This window comes from Ctenocephalides felis, unplaced genomic scaffold (assembly GCF_003426905.1).
Source record: "Ctenocephalides felis isolate EL2017-DRISC unplaced genomic scaffold, ASM342690v1 CF-g0.4_SCAFFOLD_01886, whole genome shotgun sequence".
Taxonomy (NCBI): domain Eukaryota; kingdom Metazoa; phylum Arthropoda; class Insecta; order Siphonaptera; family Pulicidae; genus Ctenocephalides; species Ctenocephalides felis.
In genome coordinates, this window is record NW_020538040.1 from 163,927,546 (window position 1) to 163,953,502 (window position 25,957).

The 25,957-nt window shown below is 31.1% G+C and overlaps 1 protein-coding gene across 1 annotated transcript in view; it reads left to right on the forward strand.

Annotated features, from left to right (window-relative positions):
* The window catches only part of LOC113376181 (calcium/calmodulin-dependent protein kinase type II alpha chain-like), a 297,389-nt gene that overhangs the window by 163,787 nt on the left and 107,645 nt on the right, over window positions 1-25,957 (forward strand). The window contains exon 12 of the mRNA XM_026616099.1: window positions 7,749-7,754. Coding sequence (XP_026471884.1) covers window positions 7,749-7,754 — 6 coding nt within the window. The remainder of the gene's footprint in view (window positions 1-7,748; window positions 7,755-25,957) is intronic.

Consider the following 25,957-nt stretch of genomic DNA (forward strand, 5'->3'; position numbering starts at 1 on the left):
CAATTCCACAGGGCAGGGATGCTGCTTGGAAGCAAATCAGTCAGGACAAATGCACTACAGTTCTATTGGATTAAGATCCATAATTTGAAGTATTTTTACATCTTGTTTCGCTTCAAATAATTGGCACAGAGTCGGAAGTGTGTTTAGGGTCATTATCTTGTTGAAAAATAAATTTTGGACCAATTAAATTGAAACCAGATGGAATGGCGTGGCGCTCAAGTATGCTATGATACTGTTCTTTCTTTAAAGTTTCATGTATTTTGACAAGCGATCCAACTCCATTGAATCCAAAACAACCCCAAGCCATCACTGAACCACCACCGTACTTTACCTTTGTCGAAATACACTTAGAATTGAGTCTTTCATTACCCTTCCTACGTCGATGACTTCCGAAAAGTTCGAATTTTGATTCATCCGTCCATAAAACTGATTTCTATTGATTGATGGTCCAATTTAGTGGGTTTTGGCAAATTGCAATCTCTTTTGTTTATTTACTGCTCGCAGAAGTGGTTTTTTGAGTGGCCTGCACAATCGCCGGATCTTAATCCAATAGAGCTGTTGTGGGACGAGCTTAAATGCCGCGTGAAGGATTTGCATCCAACCAGCCTTGCTGCCCTGTGGAATTGCCTTAACGAGTCCTGGAAGAACATACCTGCGCAAACATTGCAAAAACTTGTCAAAAGATTACCAAAAATATGCGCTGCAGCGATCAAAGCAAAGGGTGGTCATATTCAGGAAAATCGACTGTGACATTTTAACATTTTCATTGCTAATTAGTCCGTCATTTTTCACAAATTGGTTACAAATCAGTCACTAAATATTAATACTACGTAGAATGTACAAAACTAACTTGAATAAAATTATTTTTTATACGAAAAATATAGCTAAAAACTCAGAAAATGAGATTTTTCATGTGTCCGGAAACTTTTGGCCTGTACTGTACTACTTTCGAAAATAAACGAAAAATGTTGAAGCAACAAAATAAATGAATATATATTTTTATAGATATTTTCACATAATACTGTATATTAATATGTAGCCTTAATCAGAATTAATTAATATCAGAATTATAAAATCAGATTGTTAGCAAAATTAAGATATGGGCAATATATTTTTTTAATATGGGGCGGAGGGATTTATACAAAAATGTTGCAAACTGGATTATTTGATTTCTTTATTAGTAGATTTTATGTAATATTGCTCACATATTTATTGCAACAATGTCTGGGAAGGGTTATTTTGACTTGGAAAAATATTTTATCTAATATAATTGATATTTTCTATTGAAAATGGATATACTACGACATCAAGTTGGCTATAGTAGGAATTGAATCTCTTTCTACTCTCAATTGGTAGTAAGAAACGCATAAACGTCAAATAACAATTTTATCATAAGTGCAACTTTCTAATGTCTTCTAACGTGAAATTAGGTTTTACGTGTAAAAAGTCTGATCGCACAGCAAATAAATAGCTTTTTGATAGTTTGTTACTACCGAAGAATACGAAGATAGACCCGTAACATAGCATTACCATAACATTTATATTTTATTCAAGAATTGGCACCTGAATGTTTTATTTCTCGAGTGTTTGTTAAGGCAAGTCAAGCTGGTGGCGACCCACATTTCATAATTGCCTTGCTAAATATTGCATCGGCAAAAACTAATGAATGTAATAATTTTATGGTCACATTTTAAACCTTTCTTCAATGCTATTCCTCGTATCTATTGTCGAGAAATCTTTTTTATTTTTTAAAAATAGCCTCGGTTGGTTTTATATAAAGACGTCGTCGAGTCTTTCGATGTGAATGCGGAACGAAACAATGCAGCGCTAACAGGTCTTTAGTGTAATGCGGTAAAAGTCCAATGAATGCAATCGCTAATGAACTGCTGTCGACACAAGAACTATGAAATCGCGTGTCCGCCCAGTCACGTGCTAATGGGGCGCCTGGGGGACATCGCTCGAATGAATTAATAATGCAAGCCTATCCTTTTAAATGAATTTATTTCAATGTTTGATTAACAGCTTTTCTATTAAAAAGAATTTTTCCATTCGGCCTAATAAATTCATCGGCTTATCTAGTCAAATATTGAATAAGATTGATATTTTCTCTATTAAAAATTTATAATTGAATTACAACTGAAATAGTATTATGATACAAAATAGAGCAGTAGGAAAAAAAATATAAGAAATATAATAAATTGAGTATAAAACAAAACAAAATTAGTAATGTATGGCATCGTGCCTTAATTCAAATTGCTGGAAGTTTGCGTATCGTAACAAAATGATCGAGGAATATTACATGTTTTCAACTAGATTATTATAAATACTGTAACATTGTCTAATATTTATAAGAATTATATAAACTGAATTACAAAGTTAAAATTATTTATTTACCGTGTATAAGTGAGCTTCAGAATTTTATCTAGAATTAAAATAAAAAATTGAATTTTTTTTGATATACAAAATAACTTTTCCCAAAAACAATTGTTTTTCCAACAAAAGTAGAATGTTTTTTGGATCATTCAAATCGGATACTCTGTTCTCTCAAAAACTCGGTTTCTATTTTCTGCACTCTTTGCTCCGTATCTCCGTAACGGCTGGACTTGCCTTGCCAAAAACTAATCAGCACATCTCCTTATCAATAGGAATCGATTGCTTTTTGAATTTTTCAAATCGGTTCATCCATGCGCCCGAAATCGTCGACAAAAACTTGTCTCACATATACACATACTCACATCCATTATTTCTGAGGTATGCCAAAAATGTATGCAAAAATTTTCATTTTCGATTTCGGCCCAATAAAATATAGAAATAAAAGTGATATAAAATTAATAATAGTGTAGTGCCACGGCTGATTCAGCAGGAAATAATATTCGATGGAAGGTCACAAGGCTATTTCTTAAATTCCCGTGGGAAGTAATAATCATGGGAATTTATTTTTACGTTTCAAACTCTTTAGAACATTTTGCATATCTTAGAAAATTTGGATATGTGTATGTATGTTTTGATACAATTTTTCATCCACTATTCAAACTAATTCGAAAGGTTGAAACATTTAAATTTTATTTTAACTATTAACTTTTCAGTATTTGTCGATAATTTTGTCAAGAATAGGTACATCATTCAAATCAATATTTGAATCCCAAAATATATTCTTCCTATATGCATATTTAACTTGACCACGATGCGCGAATATCAAAGATTAAACTTCGTCATTGTATAATGTATGTAATGCAAATTACAAAAGAACCCTGAATTCATCCAGTACCTCTTGTGCATTTGCGGTAAATTATTTCAATTTTAAGTTATTTATCTAAAATTTTGAAGACATAGCAAACAACGACTTTGCATGTCAAAAAGTTTAAAGTCTCTATTATTCAAATATTGGACTCACAAGTCAGTTTTACGTAACTCACTTTTATTCAGCCTATTTCACTTCGCACAAGGAAATATCTGGATGCCCTCGTAAATGTTGCGGCCGTGCGACAAAATTATTCATGAAGTCTAAGTGCATTTTCCTCGGTTCTTTTGCAGTTCTGGCTTTTCAGAAAACTTACCGAGCGCTTTTATTCCCAGGGACGATCTTGGATTTTTTATCAACACATTCTAAACTGTTCATTCACTCCAAGCTGACATGAAATCAGACATACTACATATATACAAGCATATATATAAACTTTTTATATGCGAGTATATATATATATATATATATATATATATTAGGGTGGTCCTTCATATGGATGTTTCGAATTTCCTTGCTTCCAGTAGCTCAAATGCTTCCAAATTAATAAAAAAAAATATTATTTTTAATATTGTTTTATCTATAAGTCCGCTCTCCAACCACGTGAAATTTGTTATATTTATCAATGACATTACATTTTTTCTAAACGACTAACATCAAACATTTTGATATCGTATAAATCTCTTTCGAATATTTAACATTTTTATTGATAGTACGATTTAACACATTATCTTATGTATTACTGAAAATTTGTTATGTATAATTTATTATTGATGCAGAATATGTAATATTAGAAATACTTGAAATAGTTAATTAGGTTGGCAACTAAGTAAGTGCGAAATTTTGTTAGAAAATGCATTTTTTTCATGGAACTGAAGAACTTTATTCTGTAAGCAGAATCATTATCCCACTTTTCTAAAACTTCTGGTTTTTATTAGCAAAAGTGAATCAACTTGACACCATCATAATTATTGAATAGTTTATCATTCAAGATCTGAACAAAAGATTGAAACAAAAAGAAATCAGATGGTGCAAGATCAGAAATGCATGGTGGATACAGCAAAACATTCCAACCAAGTTCCAATCATTTTTTTCGAGTAACCAAAGATATGTGATTTCAATGTGATGGAATAAATCACTATTTAGATTTGTCAATTTAGGCCGCTTTTTGTTCGACTGCGTTGTTTAAATTAGTTGTTCACTATAAAATTGATCAGAATTGATTGTTTGGTCGGGTAAAAAGAGTAAAAGTAGTTCATTCCATTGTAATAAATCTCAAACTCTGGAAGACCAGAGCGTTTTTCATATCTGAGTGAAAAATCACCATAAGGAAATTTTGCAAACCAATTTTGACACTATCGGTTTTTAAGGCTTTGTCTTGTCATCAAAAAGCTCATGACTTTTGGTGAGCTTAAAATGCCTCCTTTAGCAGAAAACCTTAGCAGTAATAAAAAAAGAAATTATGACAAAAAATTTCGATTTGATATTCCATTTTTTATTGAATGCTAATTTCAATTTTAGTGAAAACTAAGCAATGGATCAAAAAACTTTTTTTCACTAATGGACATATAAATTGCCTACTAAATATTAACAAAAAGTGTTTCACTGATGGACTACGTCATCAAACCTAAAAATTTAATTGAAACCATCTAAGCTGAAAAACGCACTTTCACTATATCATTTTTAACACTATTTTTTTTTTTTTGTGTTAAAATAGTAAATTGAAAACAGATTGTATACATTCGAAGCGTTTGTTGAATTTATTATTCAGCAATAAAATCCATATAAAACGGTAGAACACAGTATCGATATAATTTTTTTCAACTCCCAGCCATTTGTGTATACTATGCTACTTTTTCTTGTTATGTATTATTTGCATTTATATAAAATTTATGAAATATACATGATTTAAACGTAATTTTATTTACGATTGTATATATTGAAATCGGAGTGAAGTTTATATAAGATTGCTTTTTGTACATATCTTTGTTTTCGTAACACTTTTTGTTATTTGTTTTCAGTTTTTCTCATTCTAAGACTTACTTTTTAGCATATATACAGGGTGTTCAAGATAGTATTTGACCTTAAGCTTAACTGTCCTGAAATAAAATGAGAAAAATTATCTCATGTTGTTTGGAAAATATAGGATTGCAATCAAAAATTTCCCCAAGTTTTCAAGAACTAAGACTTTTGATTGAACTATGAATTTAAATTTATTAAAATCGATAGACTTTGAGAGGTCCTTCTATAAATAAAAGTACTATAAGTATGTGGATAAGTTTCATCAAAAGTTATCACATTTAATCGGGATTGTTAAATGGTAAAATACTTGATAATTTTATAATTTTTTGTTATTCACTGCTAAAGTTCCAAAGTTCAAATGAACAGAGTTAGTAAAAATTAACCACAATGACCGAAAAATGATCTTAAGTCACCAAAGCACTTAAAAACTCATAATTTCCAATGTTACACTTAAATCCCTTATAATTTCCAAATTACATGGGATTTTTTTTAATTTTTTTGGGACACCTTGCATATGGAAGTTATTCCAGGTAAAAAAAAAGATTCTTTTCTAATTCGTAAAATTCAATATCAGAAGAAATATAATACAATACTTATATATTTCTATATATTTGAGAATATCTATTCCCTCCGTTGCATATAGATTGGCTATAAAAACTTCCTCAATTTAATTAGAATAATATAATTCACAAACTGCAATTAATATTCTAGTACTTTCCTGAAGAATATGAAATAATTATATTAAAAGTCAAAGTTATCGGGTTTATGAATATAATGAATTTTCAAACAAGTTTTTTTGAAAGAAAATTGTACGTTACAATATAAACTTCGCAGACATCGGTTCCGTTCACATCATAGGATCTCTTTGTCGACTAATTATAAATCTGATTTCTGTACGTGTACGTGTTCCGAATGAATTTACTTTTATAATAAAAATTCTTTTCAGAAACTTGCTGGTAATTCGTTATTCTTTTCACATTTTCTATTTCTCTTCTAGTTTGCCAAAACAAACTTTTCTATGAGTTTTTGATAAAATCTCTTACGGAGATAAAGATTTGAACTCTCGGTGGCGATAATGTCTGCACGTATGAAAATATTATTTCATTGGTAATATAAATACAGTCAATCTTTTGTAATTGTAGCATATTTAAGTGAACATACCATAAACAGTGGTTGCAGAAATAAAATCAAGTACATAAAATAGTCTATTCTAGTGCAAAAGTGCTTCAAAATCGAAAATCTTTCAATTGGCAATAAAGGAAAAAAGAGTGGGTGTAAGGTACACTCGCGATTGAAGTAAAACTGTTTTGCTATCATACGAGATGGTATTTAAGATAAAAATAAATACATCATATAACAATTTTGAATAATGTTTCTTATTAATATGGTAACACTCAGGATGTACACATTTTTTAATGCCAAACAATATAATAACAAATTATAAATTATATATTTATAATAGCATTAGAAATATTTATAATATTTGAAAACAATAATGTAATTAAAGCCACACTTTAAATACGACATGATCGGTCTGTCATTGTAATTAGCAATTAGAACTTGAATCTTAAAAAAATTACCTTAGAGAAATGAAGTAATAATAAGACAGTTGTAATATAGCAATCTTGAATAATTTCATTAATACTAGCAATAAATAAATTGCATAAATGTTCATTATGAAGTATATCTGTATAGGGGAAAGTCCCGAAACGCCGGACACCACCTAATACCGGACACTCTATTTAACATGTATTATTTAAGCGAATATAAATCTTTTTATAACAAAATACAAGTGCAGGGGGCGCGGGGTGCACACAGTTGCAGGATCACCAAGGCACACCTGTGGCGCACACGGCCACGGCGGGAGCAGCAACCCTTTGCTGTTTTAGGCGCAAAATCACGGTGTCACCTAAATATCAATGGAAGTAATTCTAGTGTATTTATGCATATATATTTGAGTGGCATTCTATGATAAAAGTAGTACTTGATTGTTATTCGTAAAATGGTACCACCAATATTACTAGATATTTTAAACAATTTTAGTAGGTACCACCAAATGAACGAACATGCCTGTCCCTTAGCACCGGACACTAAGTCGTCCCTTTGCGCCGGACAGTAAACATATTGATATTTCTTGTGAGAGTTGACCTAATTTATTTTAATTATTTAATTTTGTTATGTATGAGTGCTAACGGTCATTACATACCTTCATTTTTCGTATTTCCTAGTCAAAGAATGAAAATTTTATGATGAATGCTCCAGCTGAGAGCATCGGTGTGGCCCAGCCAAAAGGGTAGATAATTAGTTATTTTTTTTAAATATTTAAGAATATTCGTCAAACACAAATGTGCAGACATTCCAGAGTGTGGAGATGGCTACATATGTGCAGGTTATTTCGAAATGTCCGGTACTAAGTGCCACTGTTTAAAATCATATTTTTTGTTACCAAAGTTTGATTGATAGTATTAATTATTTTGTAGCAAAGATTGCGGTTTTGTTAATTTAGTTTGATTTCTAACTTTGTTATTTAACATAAATCATAATTTAATAAACATTTCGAGAAATATTTTTTGATTTATTTATAAATAATAGGTGTCCGCGTTAGGTGAAACCGTTGTTTCACTTGTTATGTGATTAAAATTAACATACAGTCAATTGCTAGCGATACAGTCTCATTCTTTGAGTAGCTGTAGTATGTGTCTAAATAATTTCTAAAATTATATAATAACCACGAATAAAACAAATTATTTTAATAAACTCACGTTTCTTACACGGCACAGATTTTCATTTGTTTTATTATTTTTACTATATGCGGGGGCATACTACGTATAAGCATATAATCAAAGTAATAATACGCGTGCGATACGACGACCAATCACAATCGACCCGTATAGAAATGATATCGCCTAAAGAAGTTTTACACCAAAAACATTGACAGAAATGTGGTGATAATTAAAGTAAACTTCTAGAAGCTAAATATGGTTTAGAAGCAAAATAGATGTGATGTGGGAGTTAAAGTGTTCTGTTGTACTTTTTCCTATTCTACTATAATCGTGGGTGGTTAGTGCCGAGGAGAGACAGAAGCATAAGGGGCAGTTCCTTCTTCGTGGCGAGTGTGAGACGAGCCGGTTCGTGACCGCAATACCAAACGATTCCCGATGTGTCTGGTATGAATAATGGGCGAATAGTGCTTATGTGTGACCTACTGATAATTCTATTAGCTTATACGGCGGTTATCCGCTTATTTTGTGTTTCTATATGATATGCCGGAACGCCAAACACGCAGCAACACATTAACTAAACCACTCTCACCAGATTATATCAATTCGTTATATTATATCCAATGCCCTTTTACAAACCGAACGTATTTACTGATAAATGATCTGCATATTTTCAACTTTGCCGAAACTTGGTATCGGTGATTTAGAAAAAAGTATAAACTTGTATAGAAAAAAGATAGATGCTGATAGATAAACTTGAGGGCCAATGTTCTGATAAAATAGAAGGATTTGCTATCACATATCTACACTTATAGCATAAGTCTATTTTTTATTGGCCTCGCTTACTTGAAGCATTTAGCCACCTACGTTTATTTTTTATATTCTATACTATACTAATTTTATATTCTATACTAGTCTTTCTCAAAGTGGGCGATATCGCCCCTCGGTGGGCGATTGTAATATCCAGGCGGGCGATGGGAGGTTCCTAGCTAAATTTTTTTACATGTATACACAATGTTTTAAGTGGCGTTTTATTTGCTCTCACTGGTAAAGTTTTCTAATTTAGAATGTAAGGTTACATCAACTAATATAGCACAGTATAACTATATTATTAAAATTTAAAAAAATGTTTTTAGAGATTATATAGATATGAAAAATTTGGTAGGGGGGCGCTAATTTTGATCTTCAAAGGGGGCGTTATTATATTATAAGTTTGAGAAACTTCTATACTAATCATATGAGTTGATAGTCAAGAACTGTGAAAAGACTATGTATTCGCTGTGCGATCAGGCGTTTTACACCTAAAACCCAACCTTCAAAAGCCACAAGTGTCAAATAACATTTTATCATAAATTTTATCATATACGAGTATGTGTATATTTATATAAATGTCTGACCATCTCCTTGAAACAGAGACTACTCTTCATGATTTTTTTTTTCTGTGCAATCCTCCGAGGATTATATTTTAAGAATTTACTAGTGGTCCATGGCATCGTGCCTTAAGGCAAGTTGCAGGAACTTCCTGTACCATAACCTTTTTAACATGTTTGATAATTTTGATTTTTTTTTAATTTTGAATATTTTTTATTCAGCTGTTTTAAAGGCGAAATAATTGTTAAACATTATAAATATTGGTACGGAACCCATAGAAATGAAAACAAAATTTATACACATTAATAAAATCACCATAAATTATCTGATAATTTGATGTGGATATGTCTAATGATTATTTTTGACCGCCAAATGGCATTTTTTAAAACTCTTTTTGTTGATTTTTGAAATCGCTGGACCTGCCTTCCGAAAAATTTAATCAATTCTTCACTCCGTCAATACAAGTGCGATGATTTCTCAACCATTTAAATCGGACCTTTAATTCTCTCAAAAACTGAATTATCATTTTTTGCACTTTTTGCACCGTATTTTTGAAACGGCTGGATATGCCTTCGCCAAAAATCAGCACATCTCCTAATCAATAGAAATTGAATGTTCTTTGAATCATTCAAATCGGTTGATCCGTGTTCTCAAAATCGTGGACGAAAATTTGTATCCAAACATACATAGTTACATCCAGACACAACATCCCACAAACATACTCGTACATACATTCACAACAACATACAAACATACATACATTCATTTTTTATAAGGTATGGCAAAATGTTCAAAAACCTTTAAAATGTGAAGTTATGCAAAATTTTTCATTTTCGATTTTTTACTATAACTTTAGTTAACAATAGTATATAAAATATATTTAGCTCTACATTCGCTCATTTTCGTAACGTTTACATAAATATAAATTATATTTTCAACCTCAAATATTCCTGACAGGCATTAATGAAAATTGATTATTAATTTGATCCATAGTTTCTATTTATACTCATTACGTGACTACCGGTTTCCTTCATCTATATCACTACCATAAATTTGAAGATACTGTTATCCCTAAGCCCCTTTAGTATATCAAATTATCTAACATCTTTGACACAAATTACTAAACCTTGTTTATATTACATTAAATCATACTATATTCCTATAATTTATAAAAACAACATAACATAAACATATATAGTAAACACAACTTATGGACCGATTCTGTCGCATAACGGACTAATGTTATGGCAAGGCTATGCTATAAAGAACTTTCCATACTAATTTGCTGTGTTGCTGTGCAGTCAGGCGTTTTTCTCAGGTTGTCAAATAGAAAACCTAACCTAGAAATCGCGCAAATGTCAAAAAAACGATCTTAGATAACAGGGTCTTTCCGACCCAGCTTCATAACATACGAGTAACGTTGCAGTTTATGTGTAAAACGTTTGAATGCACAGCAAATACATGACATTTTGACAGTATTTAATATAATTCAGTAGCATAATGTATGGAAGTTGGGGCGTAACATGGCCTTGCCATAACATTCGTCTGTTTTGCGGCAGAATGGTTAACCGATGGGTTGCTTTCGTGAAAAACATTAGGTTAAGTGTTAAACTGACTGGTTAATGGAAAACATAATTCTAAATAGATTTGATTGCTATTAAAACAATGAATAAAAAAAAGATCTTATGAAGGTGAAGATACAATTCTGGATTTTATAACGATCTTAATAATTTTGCAAATGTTTTTATCCAAATTATAGGTATTTATTATAAAATATAAAATCACTTTGTGGAAATTGATAAATTCGATTTTATTCCATCGTTAATAAAATAAACACGTCTCTTTATAGACAACTTGAAACTAATAAGAGATAACTTGAAGAGTTTTTTTTTTTTTTTTTTTTTTTTTTTTTATTGGCCTCGCTTACTCGAGCATTTAGCCACCTACATTATTCTATACAATCATATACAATCTTCAATTTTATACTATCTTCTTCTTCATATAATCCTATTCTTCTTCTATACTTCTTAACTAACTTATCTTCATTCTTCTTTTTACTATCTTCTCACTTCATCTTCTAACCACTATTTCTTCTTTCTTCTATACTTCTCATTACTTCTTACTTCAATTCATTTTTAAATTCTAATTATCTAATTTTTATACATTTTGATTTTTACATACATATCTTATTAGTACAATTCATAATTCTATTATTATTCCAACTAGTTAATATTATTTTTCAAATTCTGGCCGGAGATTCGAACTCGGAACCTCCAGCATGTGAATCGGGAACGCTACTCTTGAGCTAATCCCGCCACAACTTGAAGAGTTTTTCTCATTTTTATATAAAGTTGTCTAAAAAACGACGTTGAGTGTTTATTTTGTTTCTTTGCGTTGAGTGTTTTAATTGAATATAACGTTATATATCAATTTCCACAAAGTGATTTTATATTTTGCAAAAAAATCTTTATCCCTCATATTGCTTTATAACCAAAATACATCAAATGTTCTTTGTATACCAATATATGTCATTAATTGCTGTGCTCAAGCATCGATTTGGAATGTAATTGCAATTAGCTGAGCCTAGTATGATCAAGCAATCAATATCTGGTTTGCTTTGGCAATCAGTAAATATACTTGAAATCAGTTCGAGTTGTCGTCATTATACCGTGTGATTCGTGTGACTTCAAAGAGACCTCTGCCATATTAGCACATGGAAGTGATAGGTCCGACCGAAAACAGACCCGCATCGTTATAAGGTCTTACCGACACCTTTAGAGAATATTGGTTTGGATGCAAATAAATTTATGAACTAGTGGTGCATGGCATCGTGCCTTAAGGCAAATTGTTGGAACTTGCCCTACCAAAAATTATTTATTTCAAAAAAGAATCAACTAGTCTACGATGATTCAGTTATCATAAGATTTTGTCTTGCTTGTTTATATGTGAAATACACGGCAAATAGATAGACATGTTTATAATTTTTACTACCAAAAACAAGCATACAAAAACAAGCATGATCGGTTGAGAAGTTTGATTTTTTTCCAGAAAACCCAATACGTCCATTTTATGTTTCTTTGCTGTTTCAAGACATTTTGAATTATTTAACACAAAAATTGACAAAAGTGCGTATGATTTTGACTAACGTTTTGTCGAAAAGATTGTGCGAAAAAAGAATCATGCTGCAAAGGTAAGTAATGATCAGCCAAACTTTCGCATTTCGGTTTCTGAGAGAATAGTAATTTCCGATTTCAATCATTCAAAAATCATTTTATTTGTATTGATAAATTATTTAATACAAAAATTGACAAAAGTGTGTGTATGTTTGATTTTGATGTGTACCAATGCTTTATCAAAAAGACTGCACTATTGTTTTTTTTTAGTTTGAAAGCAAAATGACGACTTGGAACAATCAGTTTTGCTTCGTGATTGGTCGAACCATTTCTCAGACATTAAATAAAATATGTTGGTCTACGTTTCCACAAACAACTCCTTTGAAAAAACTGGTCAATAGATATTAGATTAGAATCGTGCTGAACGGTTTTTGGTAATGATCAGCCAACTTCGAGACCTAGTTTTCTAAATACATTTTGTTCCTGCAAGTTGAGAATGTATTGATTAATTTGCAATTGAGATAACTTATTTTTAATGAAAGTTATTCATGTAATTTCTGTAATCAACAGATTATTATAAGGGAAAAAAATCAGAAAGTTTCCACCTCATATTGATCAAGTCAACTATTTATAGCATCGCGAAATTTCTAGAACTTGCCTCTAGGCAACCATGTAGTTCTTTATCCTGTCAACGACTGGATTCTGGTGGAATTCAGAAACAGGTCATAATCAACCTACATGACCTGTTTCTGAATTCTGGCGTCGAAAACCTTTAATGTTCCCTCGCCAACATTGTCGTGTTATATCAGAGTTTCAATTACCTCTGGCCCACTTTGTGATGTAATGATGTAACCAGACTCAGAGCATGATGCATTACGCTAATCACTCTCATTAGGTTACGTCGGGAACGATCCATATTCAACACTATTACTACACTGCGGTCAGCTTTCGATCCTCAAAGCATTGTCGATTCCAGATTACGTAATAATAATATTAACAACATAACTGAAACTGTTTTGATCAATCATTTTTAAACCAAATCTATAATCCTTCGTGAAGTGAAGTCTAGGTCATTTTATCCAGTTTCAAAATACATTTTCTTGATCATTTTACAATAGCTTATAAACTTCTTCTTTGCTGTTTTAAGGAAATAACTAGTGGTGCATGGCATCGTGCCTTAAGGCAAATTGCTGGTACTTCCCCTACCAATAATTAAAATTTTTTAAAAAAACTTCAAAATTTTTAGATAACTCTGAAAAGGTCATATTATTGAAAATTTTATAATTTTTGGAAAAAATGACTTTTTTGAAAAATTTTTTTTTTTTTTGAAAATGTTGAACTTTTTTTCAAAGCAATAGTGCGCGTGACTTTTTTGGAGAAGAAATATCAAAGCGTGTAAGCGCCGTGTCGCAGTCCAACGGATAAACGTTGATACGGACGGGACCCATAGATTTTTTTTTTTTTTTTTTTTTTATTTCATTAAGTAATTACAACTGTCTATAAATATGACATCTAGTAATTTTTATGATTAATATAAATAGAAAGGGCATATCAGGCCGCCCAGTGGTGGTCCTAATATTATTGTTGTTAAACTAAGGTAGATTTGATCCAGGTAGTCTTAAAAACTAAACAAATTAAACTATACATATTAGATAAAACAAAACGAAACAAACAAAAAAAAAAATAAAAAAAAATAAAAAATAATAATAATAATAATAATAATCTTCTAATCTAAACTAATCTAGTTTAAACATAGGAGTAGGTCTACATTATTTTTAAACGATAACTTAAAAACCTTATTGTGCTAACTGAATAAGTTTTGTTCTCTTCAGTCTGTAATCGAAAGTTGTGTCGTATAATTTGGCTGCAAGTTCGTTGCTGTGATTGTCAATATTTTGTTTGTGTCTCATTGAATAGTTTTTAATTTCTTCTGTGACTGTGGCTGTGCAAGTGTCTTGATGTATCATCCAGTTGGGGACATATCTGGGAGCTCCCACTGCTTGTCTTAAGAGTTTGTTCTGGAACCTTTGTATGATTTGAATGTTACTTTTTTTGGCGGATCCCCATAGTTGAACTCCGTATGTCCAAACTGGTTTTATGATGGTTTTGTACAACAAAATCTTGTTGTAGGCTGATAGTTCTGATTGCCTACCCAACAACCAGTGTAAGGTTCTTCTTATGTGTTCCATGTGTGCCCGTTTAGCGGCTATGTACTCTTTCCAGTTTAATTTCTTGTCTAGAATCATCCCCAGGTATTTGACTGTCTCTTTAGCAGGAATTGTGTGGTTGAAGATTCTAACTGGAGGACATGTGTCTTTGCGAAGGGTAAATGTAACATGTACCGACTTGGAATTGTTGACTTCGATTCTCCACAGCTTAAACCATTGTTCCATTTTGTCCAGATGAACTTGAAGAAGTAATGATGCCATTTCGGGATTCTGATGCTGAGCGATAACGCACGTGTCATCTGCAAACATGGCTATATTGGTATTACAATTAACAGGAAAATCGGCTGTGTATAGAAGAAATAATGTTGGTCCCAGAACACTTCCTTGAGGAACTCCGGCTCTAATATTTCTCACTTCTGACTGAACACCATTTATGTAGACGTAAAATTTTCTGTTTTGTAAATAAGAGTTAAGTAAGATATATAAGTTATAGGGCAGACATTTTTTAAGTTTGTATAAGAGTCCTTTATGCCACACTTTATCAAAAGCTTTCGTAAGGTCTAGAAAAACTGCAGAGCAATAATTTTTTGAGTGAAGAGCTTCATTGACTGTATTAACTACTCTGTGGATTTGTTGGATTGTTGAATGCTGTTGTCGGAAGCCAAATTGATAGTTAGGTATTAAGTTTTTGTTATGTATTTCAGAGTTTATTCGTTTTAAAATAAGTTTCTCAAAGATTTTTGATACACATGAAAATAGACTTATTGGTCTATATGATGAAACTAAATGATGGTCTTTACCAGGTTTAGGAATTAAAATTATTTTAGCAGTTTTCCATGCTTCTGGAAAGCAACGAAGTCTAATTATTGCATTGAAGGTTATAACTAAATATCTTATCAACTTCTTGGGTGCTTCTTTTAGCATTCTTATTGTTATTTTGTCATGTCCTGGGGATTTTTCTGATTTGGATGATTTGATTAAACCGGAAATTTCTGAAAAGGTGGTTCTGTTAACACTGTTAGTAGTTCTTATATCCTGGTGGAGATAATCACTTATGAAGTCTTCTTCGCTACGACTGCATTGAGGAGGTGCCGGGTTAAAAGTTTCTTGTAAATAGTCAGCAAATAGTACGGCTTTTTCTTTGTGTGATCTTGCCCATGACTGATCAGGGACCCATAGATATGTGAACAAAATTTGTTCATATTATTGAAATCTCTATGAGATATCTGATAATTTGATGTGCATATGTCTAATGCTCATTTTTGACAACCAAATGACATTTTTTGTACTTTTTTAATTGGATTTCCAGAACCGCTAGTCCTGCCTTCTCAAAAATGTAATAAACTATTTATTTTGTCAATACAAGTAAAATGTTTTTTGAATTATTAAAATCAGATGCTCCGTTCTCTTAAAAAACGGAAACGGCTAGACCTGCCTTGCCCAAAAATTAATCAAAACGTTTCCTTACGAATAGGAATCAAATGCTTTTTGAATCATTCAAATCGGTTGAACGGTTCCGAAATCGTCGACGAAAATTTGTATCCGAACACACACATACACATAAATCCATTATTTTTAAGGTATGTTCAGAAACCTTTGAAACGTAAAGATGTATACAAAAAAATATTTTCAATTTTTTTGCGATTACTAGAACTTACGGGAAGTTAGGTGCACTTTGAAGATTGTTGTTTCCAATAATTAACTCCGAATTATTTTATTTTTCATGTTCAATATGTACGGTGTAATATGAAACTTGTCTTCAATTTGGAATATAAATCAAAAATCATATATATATATATATATATATATATATATATATATATATATATATATATATATATTATTTTTTATGTAAAAATATGAAAATGTGACCGAAAATGGTCACATTTTCACCAAAACTTCAGAGGTTGCATTTGAAGCTCATAATTTCCAATTTGAGATAATTTTTATCAGGACAGTTACGGCCATACTATCACCCGTTTCGTTGAGTTCCGGGTCACCCCTGTTTATATATATATATATATATATATATATATATAAAGTTTGTTAAAAATCTGAGTGTTCTATTGTTCATATCACAAAAATATATTTATATATATATATATATATATATATATATATATATACATATGTCAACATCAAATTCAGAATTATACAAAATATATATATATATATATATATATATATATATAATGAATACTTTAGATAATATTTAACAATATAATATCATAATATAACTAAAAAGAAGACAAATTTGACTGACAGAGGTGCCTGGTATGAGAGATTATGAAAACAGTTTTCATATTGTAAGTTATATATTTGTAAAACGTCGTCAACAATTTTTAACTAGAAATTTTTCATTAAATGCTTAGATCTAATAATTAAAAATTTACTTGCGAACATCAATACAAAAAAGGAACAATTATTATTATGTTATATGTCAATAAAACTTTAAAAAAATATAAAAATAGATCTAATTTTAAAAAACGTGAAATGTGTATAAAAATTAAACTATGCATGACATTTTGTTTGTTATTTAACGCTCATTTGTTTTAATGTTGTGATCATTTGTATTGACTGATGGTGGAAATTAATTTTTCACTTCTCATAGGGTAAATTATAGTAATCGCAAAAAAAACGAAAATAAAAATTGTATATATCTTTACGTTTCCATCCTTCTGAACATTTTGGCATTACCTTAGAAAAGATGGATATATGTGTGTTTGTATATGATTTTTGTTATGTTAGGAAAAGTTTCCAATATATTTACAAGACAGCATTGCCAGAACATATGATCATTTTTTATCAGACTTCTAATACTTGTCATCCTATTATTTTATATGTTAATAATGTCGACCTTTGAAGATTTACCCAATAATTTTTCATCTCTAGTATGCGGCTGTTACTAAGCACTGCTGTTACCATGTCAGATACACTTTTTCTACCTGCTAAGACCCTTTTTGCCCCCACCCAAGGGTCTCGTGACTTTGGCCTTGGTCACTATGTGCGTGTTTAGTGTGCAGTGAGAAACGATCGGTTTAACTTGATAATTTTATTGAAAATATTACATTTTTATATGTAATTTATATATAATTTTTAGTTATTTATTTAGTATTTTTGTTTTGGGGGTAATTAGAACTACATAAAAAATGTTAACTTTTTGTGTTCGGCTTGGTATGGTACGTACGCATATTTCTTTAAGAGGTTTCTTTAAAGGATTTTTAAAAAAGCGTTTTTTTTTCATATCAATTCGGTGAATATTTTCAAAAACGCAAATTTGAAAAAGAGCGGTTGGGACGGATAAAAGTAGTTAGTGTCTCAGTGAAAAAATAAAAAAACAGGAAAACTCAATTACATGTGATTCGTCTTTTGTGTATTGCATTTTTAGTTTTATAACAGTGTTCAAAGCAATTGTTAAATATGTGAAATGTGAAAATTGTTCCGACTGGTTCGAAAACTGTGGAATCGCTTCATATATAGTTGCCGACATATTGAAGGAATGAAGGAAATACACCACTATTATATTATTTAAATGCAATATGAATTTCAATTTGGGCTCAATGCGTATCCACATGCCAAAAAAGATAAGCTGTGCAAGAAATGGAAGAATGGCTCGTAGACAACACCAGCTCGTGATATTAGAAGTTGCCGAATTGGCTAAGGATTTATTATATGCGCCTGAAATATAGACCACTTCATATAAGTTGATGAAAATTTGTTATCCCACGTAAAGAGCATTCCAAACGTTTTCCTCAGAATGATGTACATTCTCAAAATCATATTAAGACACCATTCAGTTTTGGCAGAAGTTACTAAAAAATATGTACAAACATTTCAACAAGAAATTTCTAAAAAAAACAACTTTGTGTTTGGATATAAAGTTTATTAAGACAAGCAATTTTTACAAATTTTATAATACAAAGAGCAAGAATTTTATAAGTTTATTATTTGTAATCTTAATGACAATTTAGTTGTGCTTCTATTTTAACCTTACCCTAGCTGGAATCAGCTAGACTATTGAAACGATTACCAAGAGGCAAAGATGGCGCATTTTTGACTTGGCTACTACGAACATTACGATTCCCTTGTTGGTCTTCTTCAGTGGTGCCTTTTTTCTTGCGGGCCCCTGTGTTTGGTTGTTCATTTTTGGAAGCTTCTAACGTTGGAAAGTAATCATCATTGTTTATATCTGGAGCCGCACGACTTTTTTTCTTACTGCCACTTTTATTAGAGGATGATCGATTTCTAAGTGCCGGCGGCACATATCCACCAACAGGTTTTGACGAACCTGGTTTCTCTACTTTGTTGTCCATTGTAGCTGGAGCAGGTTTGCCCAATTTTGTCCACGGACCAACTGCTGGCTCATCATCTTCGGTGGACTCATCGTCAATATTGCGGTGCATACAATCGCTAATGGCGGCGTTTTGGGCTTGTTCATGTTCACTTATTGATAGGTGTCCGATTTTTAGACCGGTGTAATCTTTTGTCTCCTCCTCAAAATCTTTCCATTCTTCATCTCTGGCGGGAGTCTGAAGCTCCTTGCTTTCTTTTTCGGTTTTTGTTTGGGCCTTCTTGATCGCCTTATCCATCTCTTTCACCAGTTCATCTGCCGTCGAAAATTTCTTAACAGTCTTGGACTTCCTACGATCTTTTTTTGCAAAAAAATTATCCAATTCGTCCATTTTGATATAGATATGCAAGGACTTTAACGAAACAGGTCAAACAAAACTTGATTGAAATTATTAAACACGGCTTTGATGTGATCATGCACTCATTACAATATTCAACGAAGGCACGTACGACATAGGAATGTTTTTGCAATATATTAGATGCACAAAATATACATCTGGCAATTTTTTGTCAGCCAAAGAGAAATAATATTTAGAGTCTGTTCTACTGCGCATGCGCCATCTCTATACTGTTTAGTTAATAACGTTAAATTAATAACGATAAATTTACAATTTCTTATTTATCTCAAACTGTGTTTAAAATGTTAATCAGCATTCATAGTATATTACAACACAAAATAATATATTTTACATTTAATACTTTGTGATTCGAAGTAAATTTAAAATAAGTACTTGTTGCAAAGTGTAAAATATTTTATTAACGTATTAGTCAGAAATTATTTAATTATATATAAACTATTTGAAGTAATGAGCTGTTTCACTGGTTTTCTTAAAATTGTATATACTTCGCGCTCACCGTTTAATTCCGCCCTGTGTTTAGCGGTTTGATTAGCGTTGACGTCCGCACTTAAATAAAATATATTTTTAGAACATGAAGTTGAATTAATTTAAATTTAACAAATATTATGAATAGAATTTCCTTTGATTATATTTATTCATACACTCAAAAAGTTTTACCAAAACGAAATTATTAGGTAATTTATTTTTAAGTGTTTTGATTTCTATACTATTTTAAACAAGGGTTGCCAACATTGATTTGCGCCAAATATTAGTTTTAATTTTTTTTTGTGTTTAGTTATTTGGAATGCTTAGTGTAATAATGAATAAAAATTACCTGCGTATTTAATTTTTGACGCATTTTCAATATTTGGCACTATTAAATAATTATTTTTTGTAGTATCAAAGTTTAATATTTTTTGTGGCTACGTTGGCATTATGATCCTACGTACTCATTTTGACAACACTTCACTTATTCTTCACTTATTTTTTCCACAAACTTCTGCAAGTGCACTTTTTGTTTTTTTCCTTTTAATTTATAAATCATTTATTTTCCACTTTTTAGTTATTCCATCTTAAGTTTAAAAAACTTCATATTATTTGTGTAAATGGAGGCATCAAATGAAACAAACAATTCAAAAACTGAGGTTGCTGGGACTGAAGAGGTTAGTGCAGTTCCAGATGGTGTATTTGAGCTATGCGTCGGTTTGACTGTACAAGTTATGGCTGAAAACCCGGAAAATATACCGGAATTCAGTGCAGAGTATTTTAAGGAAGTAAAAAGAGAAATACAAAAACAACAGGAAAAAGAGGCAAACACTGAATGTATAAACCAGATTATGCCTCAGGCTGCCTTAGTTAGAGATGAAATGATGATGCGTCGTAAGAGCGTTCGAGGCGAGCCCTTTGATTTGCGCTCTGTAGTATCAGATTTATGTGCGCCGGAGACATATCTCAAATCTCCTGAAGAGAAATCATTTCTAACACACTGCCTGAGGAAATCTGTACTATTCCGCCATGTTGATTGCAGTACGTTTAGCGAACTAATTGACACCATGAGGCTGGTCGAGTATGAAGCTGATGAGAAGATCATCAAAGAACCTGAAATAGGTAACCGTTTTTATGTAGTAGAATCTGGTGTTTTTGAATATACTTACCACGCACCAGAATCCCGAAGAAGGACTTCAATAAATTTGACACGAGGTGAGACATTCGGAGATTTATTTTTGCTTTATCCTGTCGAAAGTACGATAACCGTCTTCGCTGTTACTGATGGGTCACTTTGGACAATTGACAGGATAACATACCGAAATCGATTATTAAGAACATCGATAATTAAAAGAAAAACAAAACTGCGTCTTATAAATTATGTCGGGTGTTTTAAGAATCTAAGCCCATCTGAACGTTGCAATCTAGCAGATGCTTTAAAGTTTGTAAAATTTTCGAAGGGAAACTACGTATTCAAAGAGAATGATTCATCTAATGCTGTATACTTAGTAGAAGAAGGCCTCGTAAGTTTAACGAAAAAGAACAGGTGGGACAAGGACGAGAAAGTGCAAAACGTTGGTATGAATGGTTACTTTGGTGAGTTAGCCCTATTAAAGGCGCATCCAAGACCGACTTCAGCTCTTGTTGAACTAGACTGCAGCTTATACTCAATCGATTGCATCGAATTCGAAAGAATATTCGGTACTATAACGGATATTCTAAAACGTGATATGAGTTCCTTCACAACAGAGCTTCAACGAATGCATGGGAAGAGTTACAAAGTATCCTTATTAAAAAACGTATTGGGCACTTCTGCCAGATTGCCCCAACTTAACAAACATCAAATTGGAAGCGAAAGTTCCTCATCCGAGCCCACATGTAGTCGGTGCACTTCATTACTTCACGAAGAAAACTCTAGTGAGGACGAGGCATGAATAATATGAATTGTATTTTTTTTGTTAATTCTGTATCTTCGCAATCTCATTACTTATGTTTTTTCAAAATTATTTAATAAAGTTTTTATTTTCCATATGTATTTGATTTATTTTAAATTATTTGATTTATTTATTTGATTATTTGATTTATTTTACAAAGTATAAAACTTCATAACAATTTATTTCTTTTATCTGGGGATCTCGAAGTATTTTTATTTCCTTATTCGCTCGATATGATATAAAGTAACTATTTTAAATACAATCGAATAAATTTATTTATGTAAATATAGTAAATTAAATTGTTTATAAACAATGTTGCAAAATTTTGATGATCCTACTTTGCTGATATCACAAAATTACTGAAGCTAAAGATGATTTTACACATTTTCGATTTTATTCTCTAATAAATAAGGTCTAAAATAATAATAGTCGAATAAAAATTTAGTAAATAAAATATATTTTAAATTGAACTTAAAGTATTAACTCAACATTATCTAAAATTCCCAATATTGTTCAAGAAATTTTTTATTACAAAAAAAATCTTGAATTTTCAGAATTTTTAAATATTTTATGATGTATTAAAAACATTGTAAATTTAAAACTTTAATTTTATTAATAGCATTTTCAACTTCCCAAAGGACAAGTTTGTTTTCGCCAGAAAATTTGATTTGCTATTATTTGATTTGATTTTAATTGCTTTGATGTTTCTCGACGTTTCAAGTCATTCGGAATCGAATGTGAATAAATTTAAGGAATCGTGCTGATTGGTTTTTGGTGAAGATTTTTGGGGTCTTTTTTCGTAATTAAGTATTAAAAATTTTCTTTTGACGAATTTATGAAATTATACATACATTTCTGAGCATTTTGACATACCTTATAAAAAATTGATGTATGTGTTTGTGTGTGTTTTTTCCGTCTACGATTTCGGGCGCATGGATTATCCAATTTGAATGATTCAAAAAACATTCGATTCCTACTGAAAGGGAGACGTGCTGATCAGTTTTTCGCGAAGACAGGTCCAGCCGAAGATACGGGGCAAAAAGTGTCAAATTTGGTAATTCAGTTTTTGAAGTAAAGGAGCACCTGATTTGAGTGATTCATAAAACATTTTGAATCGAATTCATGAAACATTTTTGTATTGACGAAATGAAGAATTGAAAGTAAAAAAATGATATTTGGTGGTCAAAAATAATTATTATACATATCAAATCACACATCAAATTATCGATTGATATTTTGATGTTAAGAACTAATTTTGTTAGAATTTTTTTGGTTTCCATACCAAGAGTTTCAATTTTTAAAATTCATTTATAGGGTTCAAACAAATTTCTAAATTTTCAGATTTTTTTTTTTCAAAATTTTCAAAAATATACAAAATTTTATACTTAAAATATAAGTTTTAAGTTTACAATTCAGTTTAAAACTGTATATATTTTATATGCGTTATTCTACTTGTAAGAAATATATCCTCAGATGAATTCATTCAGCATCTCTTTATAATGTAAACATTATCTAATACTAAGGTTATACTAATACTAAGGTTATACTAATACAAACTAACGTTATGCTAATAGTCTAAACTAATTGATGTTTTTTACTTTCAGCCCGAGAATCTGCTTTTAGCGAGCAAAGCAAAAGGCGCCGCCGTCAAATTAGCAGATTTCGGCCTGGCAATCGAAGTTCAAGGTGAACAACAAGCGTGGTTCGGTTTCGCCGGAACGCCTGGTTATCTATCACCAGAAGTGCTCAAGAAGGAACCCTATGGCAAACCTGTAGACATTTGGGCTTGCGGTAAGAAAACATTATTTTTAATAGAATGCTTTGAACATACACAGATGTTATGAAAGAAGTTATAGAAGATGAATTAACCCTTTTGAAAGATTTTCCCTTTCTTGTCTTTTTTTACCCAGCCTATGGGGTAGCCATTGGACAATTAGATACAATATCTCATTTAAACATTTAAAGGAATTTTATAAAATATTACCGAAAGTATCTAACCAATAAAAAAAAGAAACTTTTTTTCTGTTATAATTTATTTTTGTTAATCAAGATTTTAATGCCTTATTTACAAAATTTATGTGTGTAAAAAAAGAAATAATACAAAAAAATACAAAATTCATGAGCACATAATTTGCAAAGATTTTACCTTATACTTTGATCTGGTATTTTGTCAAAAATATTTATCAGCAGAGATGGAATAACTTATAATTTAATTTCTCTTGTAAAATTGGATTTTTGTTTCCTTATGGGGCAATTCTGCAGTAATAGAGCTAATAACATAGCTTTGTCATGGCAATGCTATGTTATGCTTGTTATTGGTAGAGAAAATTATGCAAATGCATATCTATTTGCTGTGCGATCAGCCGCATTAGCAAGAATGTTGTGATAACTGCATCATCGAAGATTCTGTTATCATAAGATTCTTTCTTGCTTGTTCAAATGTAAAATACGCCTGATTTTGCGGCAAATAAATAAATATTTTTACAGTTTCACTACCAATATATCAGCATAAGATATCGTTACCATGACTCTCAGAATTGCCCCATTTTAATCTCATTTTTTATTTATTGTTTTTTACTGTTTATTTCTTTGCCATGAAGGTTTAGGTGGTTCTTTATGCCCCACCCACATATAAGCTTTTATAAAGGTTATATAAAAAAATTTAAAAATAACAATGCATCTTATAAAAGAATTAAGTAACGTATACCTAAAAAAATTAATTTCAGGGATGATAAACTAAATAAAAGAACTCAAAAGCAAAAAAACTTCTGACAAAACAAAATACGTTTGTTATGAATATTCATACATGGGCATTTATCTCCTGTTAACGACGTCGTAAGATGACGGCTCATTAGACATTTTTGCCTTCTACTTTAAAATAGTACCGTTCAAAACGTATTCAATAAAATATTCTTATAAGGCTATAAATTGAAGTATGTATGCATTTCAAGTATTTTTTACACAATTTATAATATGATATTTTTTATCTTTCAGGGGTTATACTCTACATTCTTCTAGTCGGTTACCCACCATTTTGGGATGAGGATCAACATCGGTTATATGCACAAATCAAAGCAGGAGCTTATGATGTAAGTATTTTTATAATTACATCTCAAAATAAAATAAACCGATTTTGCCGCATAACAGAAAAATGTTATGGCAATTCCATGTTTTGAAGAACTTCCTATACTATATATTGAAAAAGCCATGTGGTTGGTAAGGCGTATTCCTCCTAGAGAACATAACCTATAAACCGCAAAAACATGTCAAAAAACGATGTTAGATAACAGGGCGTTTCTGACTCAGCTTTATAACATACGAGTGACACTGCAATTTATGTGTAAAACGCCTGAATGAACAGCAAATACCTGTCATTTTGACAGTATTCAGTATGATTCAGTAGCATAATGTATGGAAGTTGGAACGTAGCATGGTCTTACCATAACATTTTGCTGTTATGCGGTAGATTCTGTCCCAAAATATTCTAATGGTTCAAAGTTTTAAAAACTATTGTTGCTCACACACAATATGAACAGGTTTGTGACCAATTTTATTTTATCATATTGTTGGTCAGTTCGAAGATCAAATAGAAATGTTATTTTACGTCAAAAAAAAATGTGATATCAGAAGCCTATGTATTTGCTGTTCGATCAGGCGTTTTTTTACATAAAATCCTACTTCCAAAAGGCATAGATAACAATCTTATCATGGGTTCAACATTCTGATACAACTATATGTACCAAATATTTGAAGTTAATATTTTGACGTTTGTGCCTTTTGGAGGTTGCATTTTTTAAATTTTTTGCTGGGGTTGCTAAAAATTGGCGCGCGACACCTCCTTGTCAAGAGTTTACATAAAACCCTGATGGGGCAGATACTACTTATTTGGCATCATACTGATATATATATATATATATATCTTAATGTATATATATCAACAAGTTTATAACAGAAAATATGCTAATAGTGCATGAGTGATATAATATTAAACTGCACCACATTCTGAAACTCAAAAAAACTTTAGTTGATGCAAATCTGTGAATAAAAAATAACAAGTGAGATCGATGGAGTAACTTGATTAATAATTTTTTAATCCCAATTGGATCATAAAACATAATATTTTCCGTACAACTCGGTGTAATAATATAGTTCAACTTCAAAAGCGCCCATACTCCAGATGGCGAATATATAAAGAAAACACCATACTGATATCC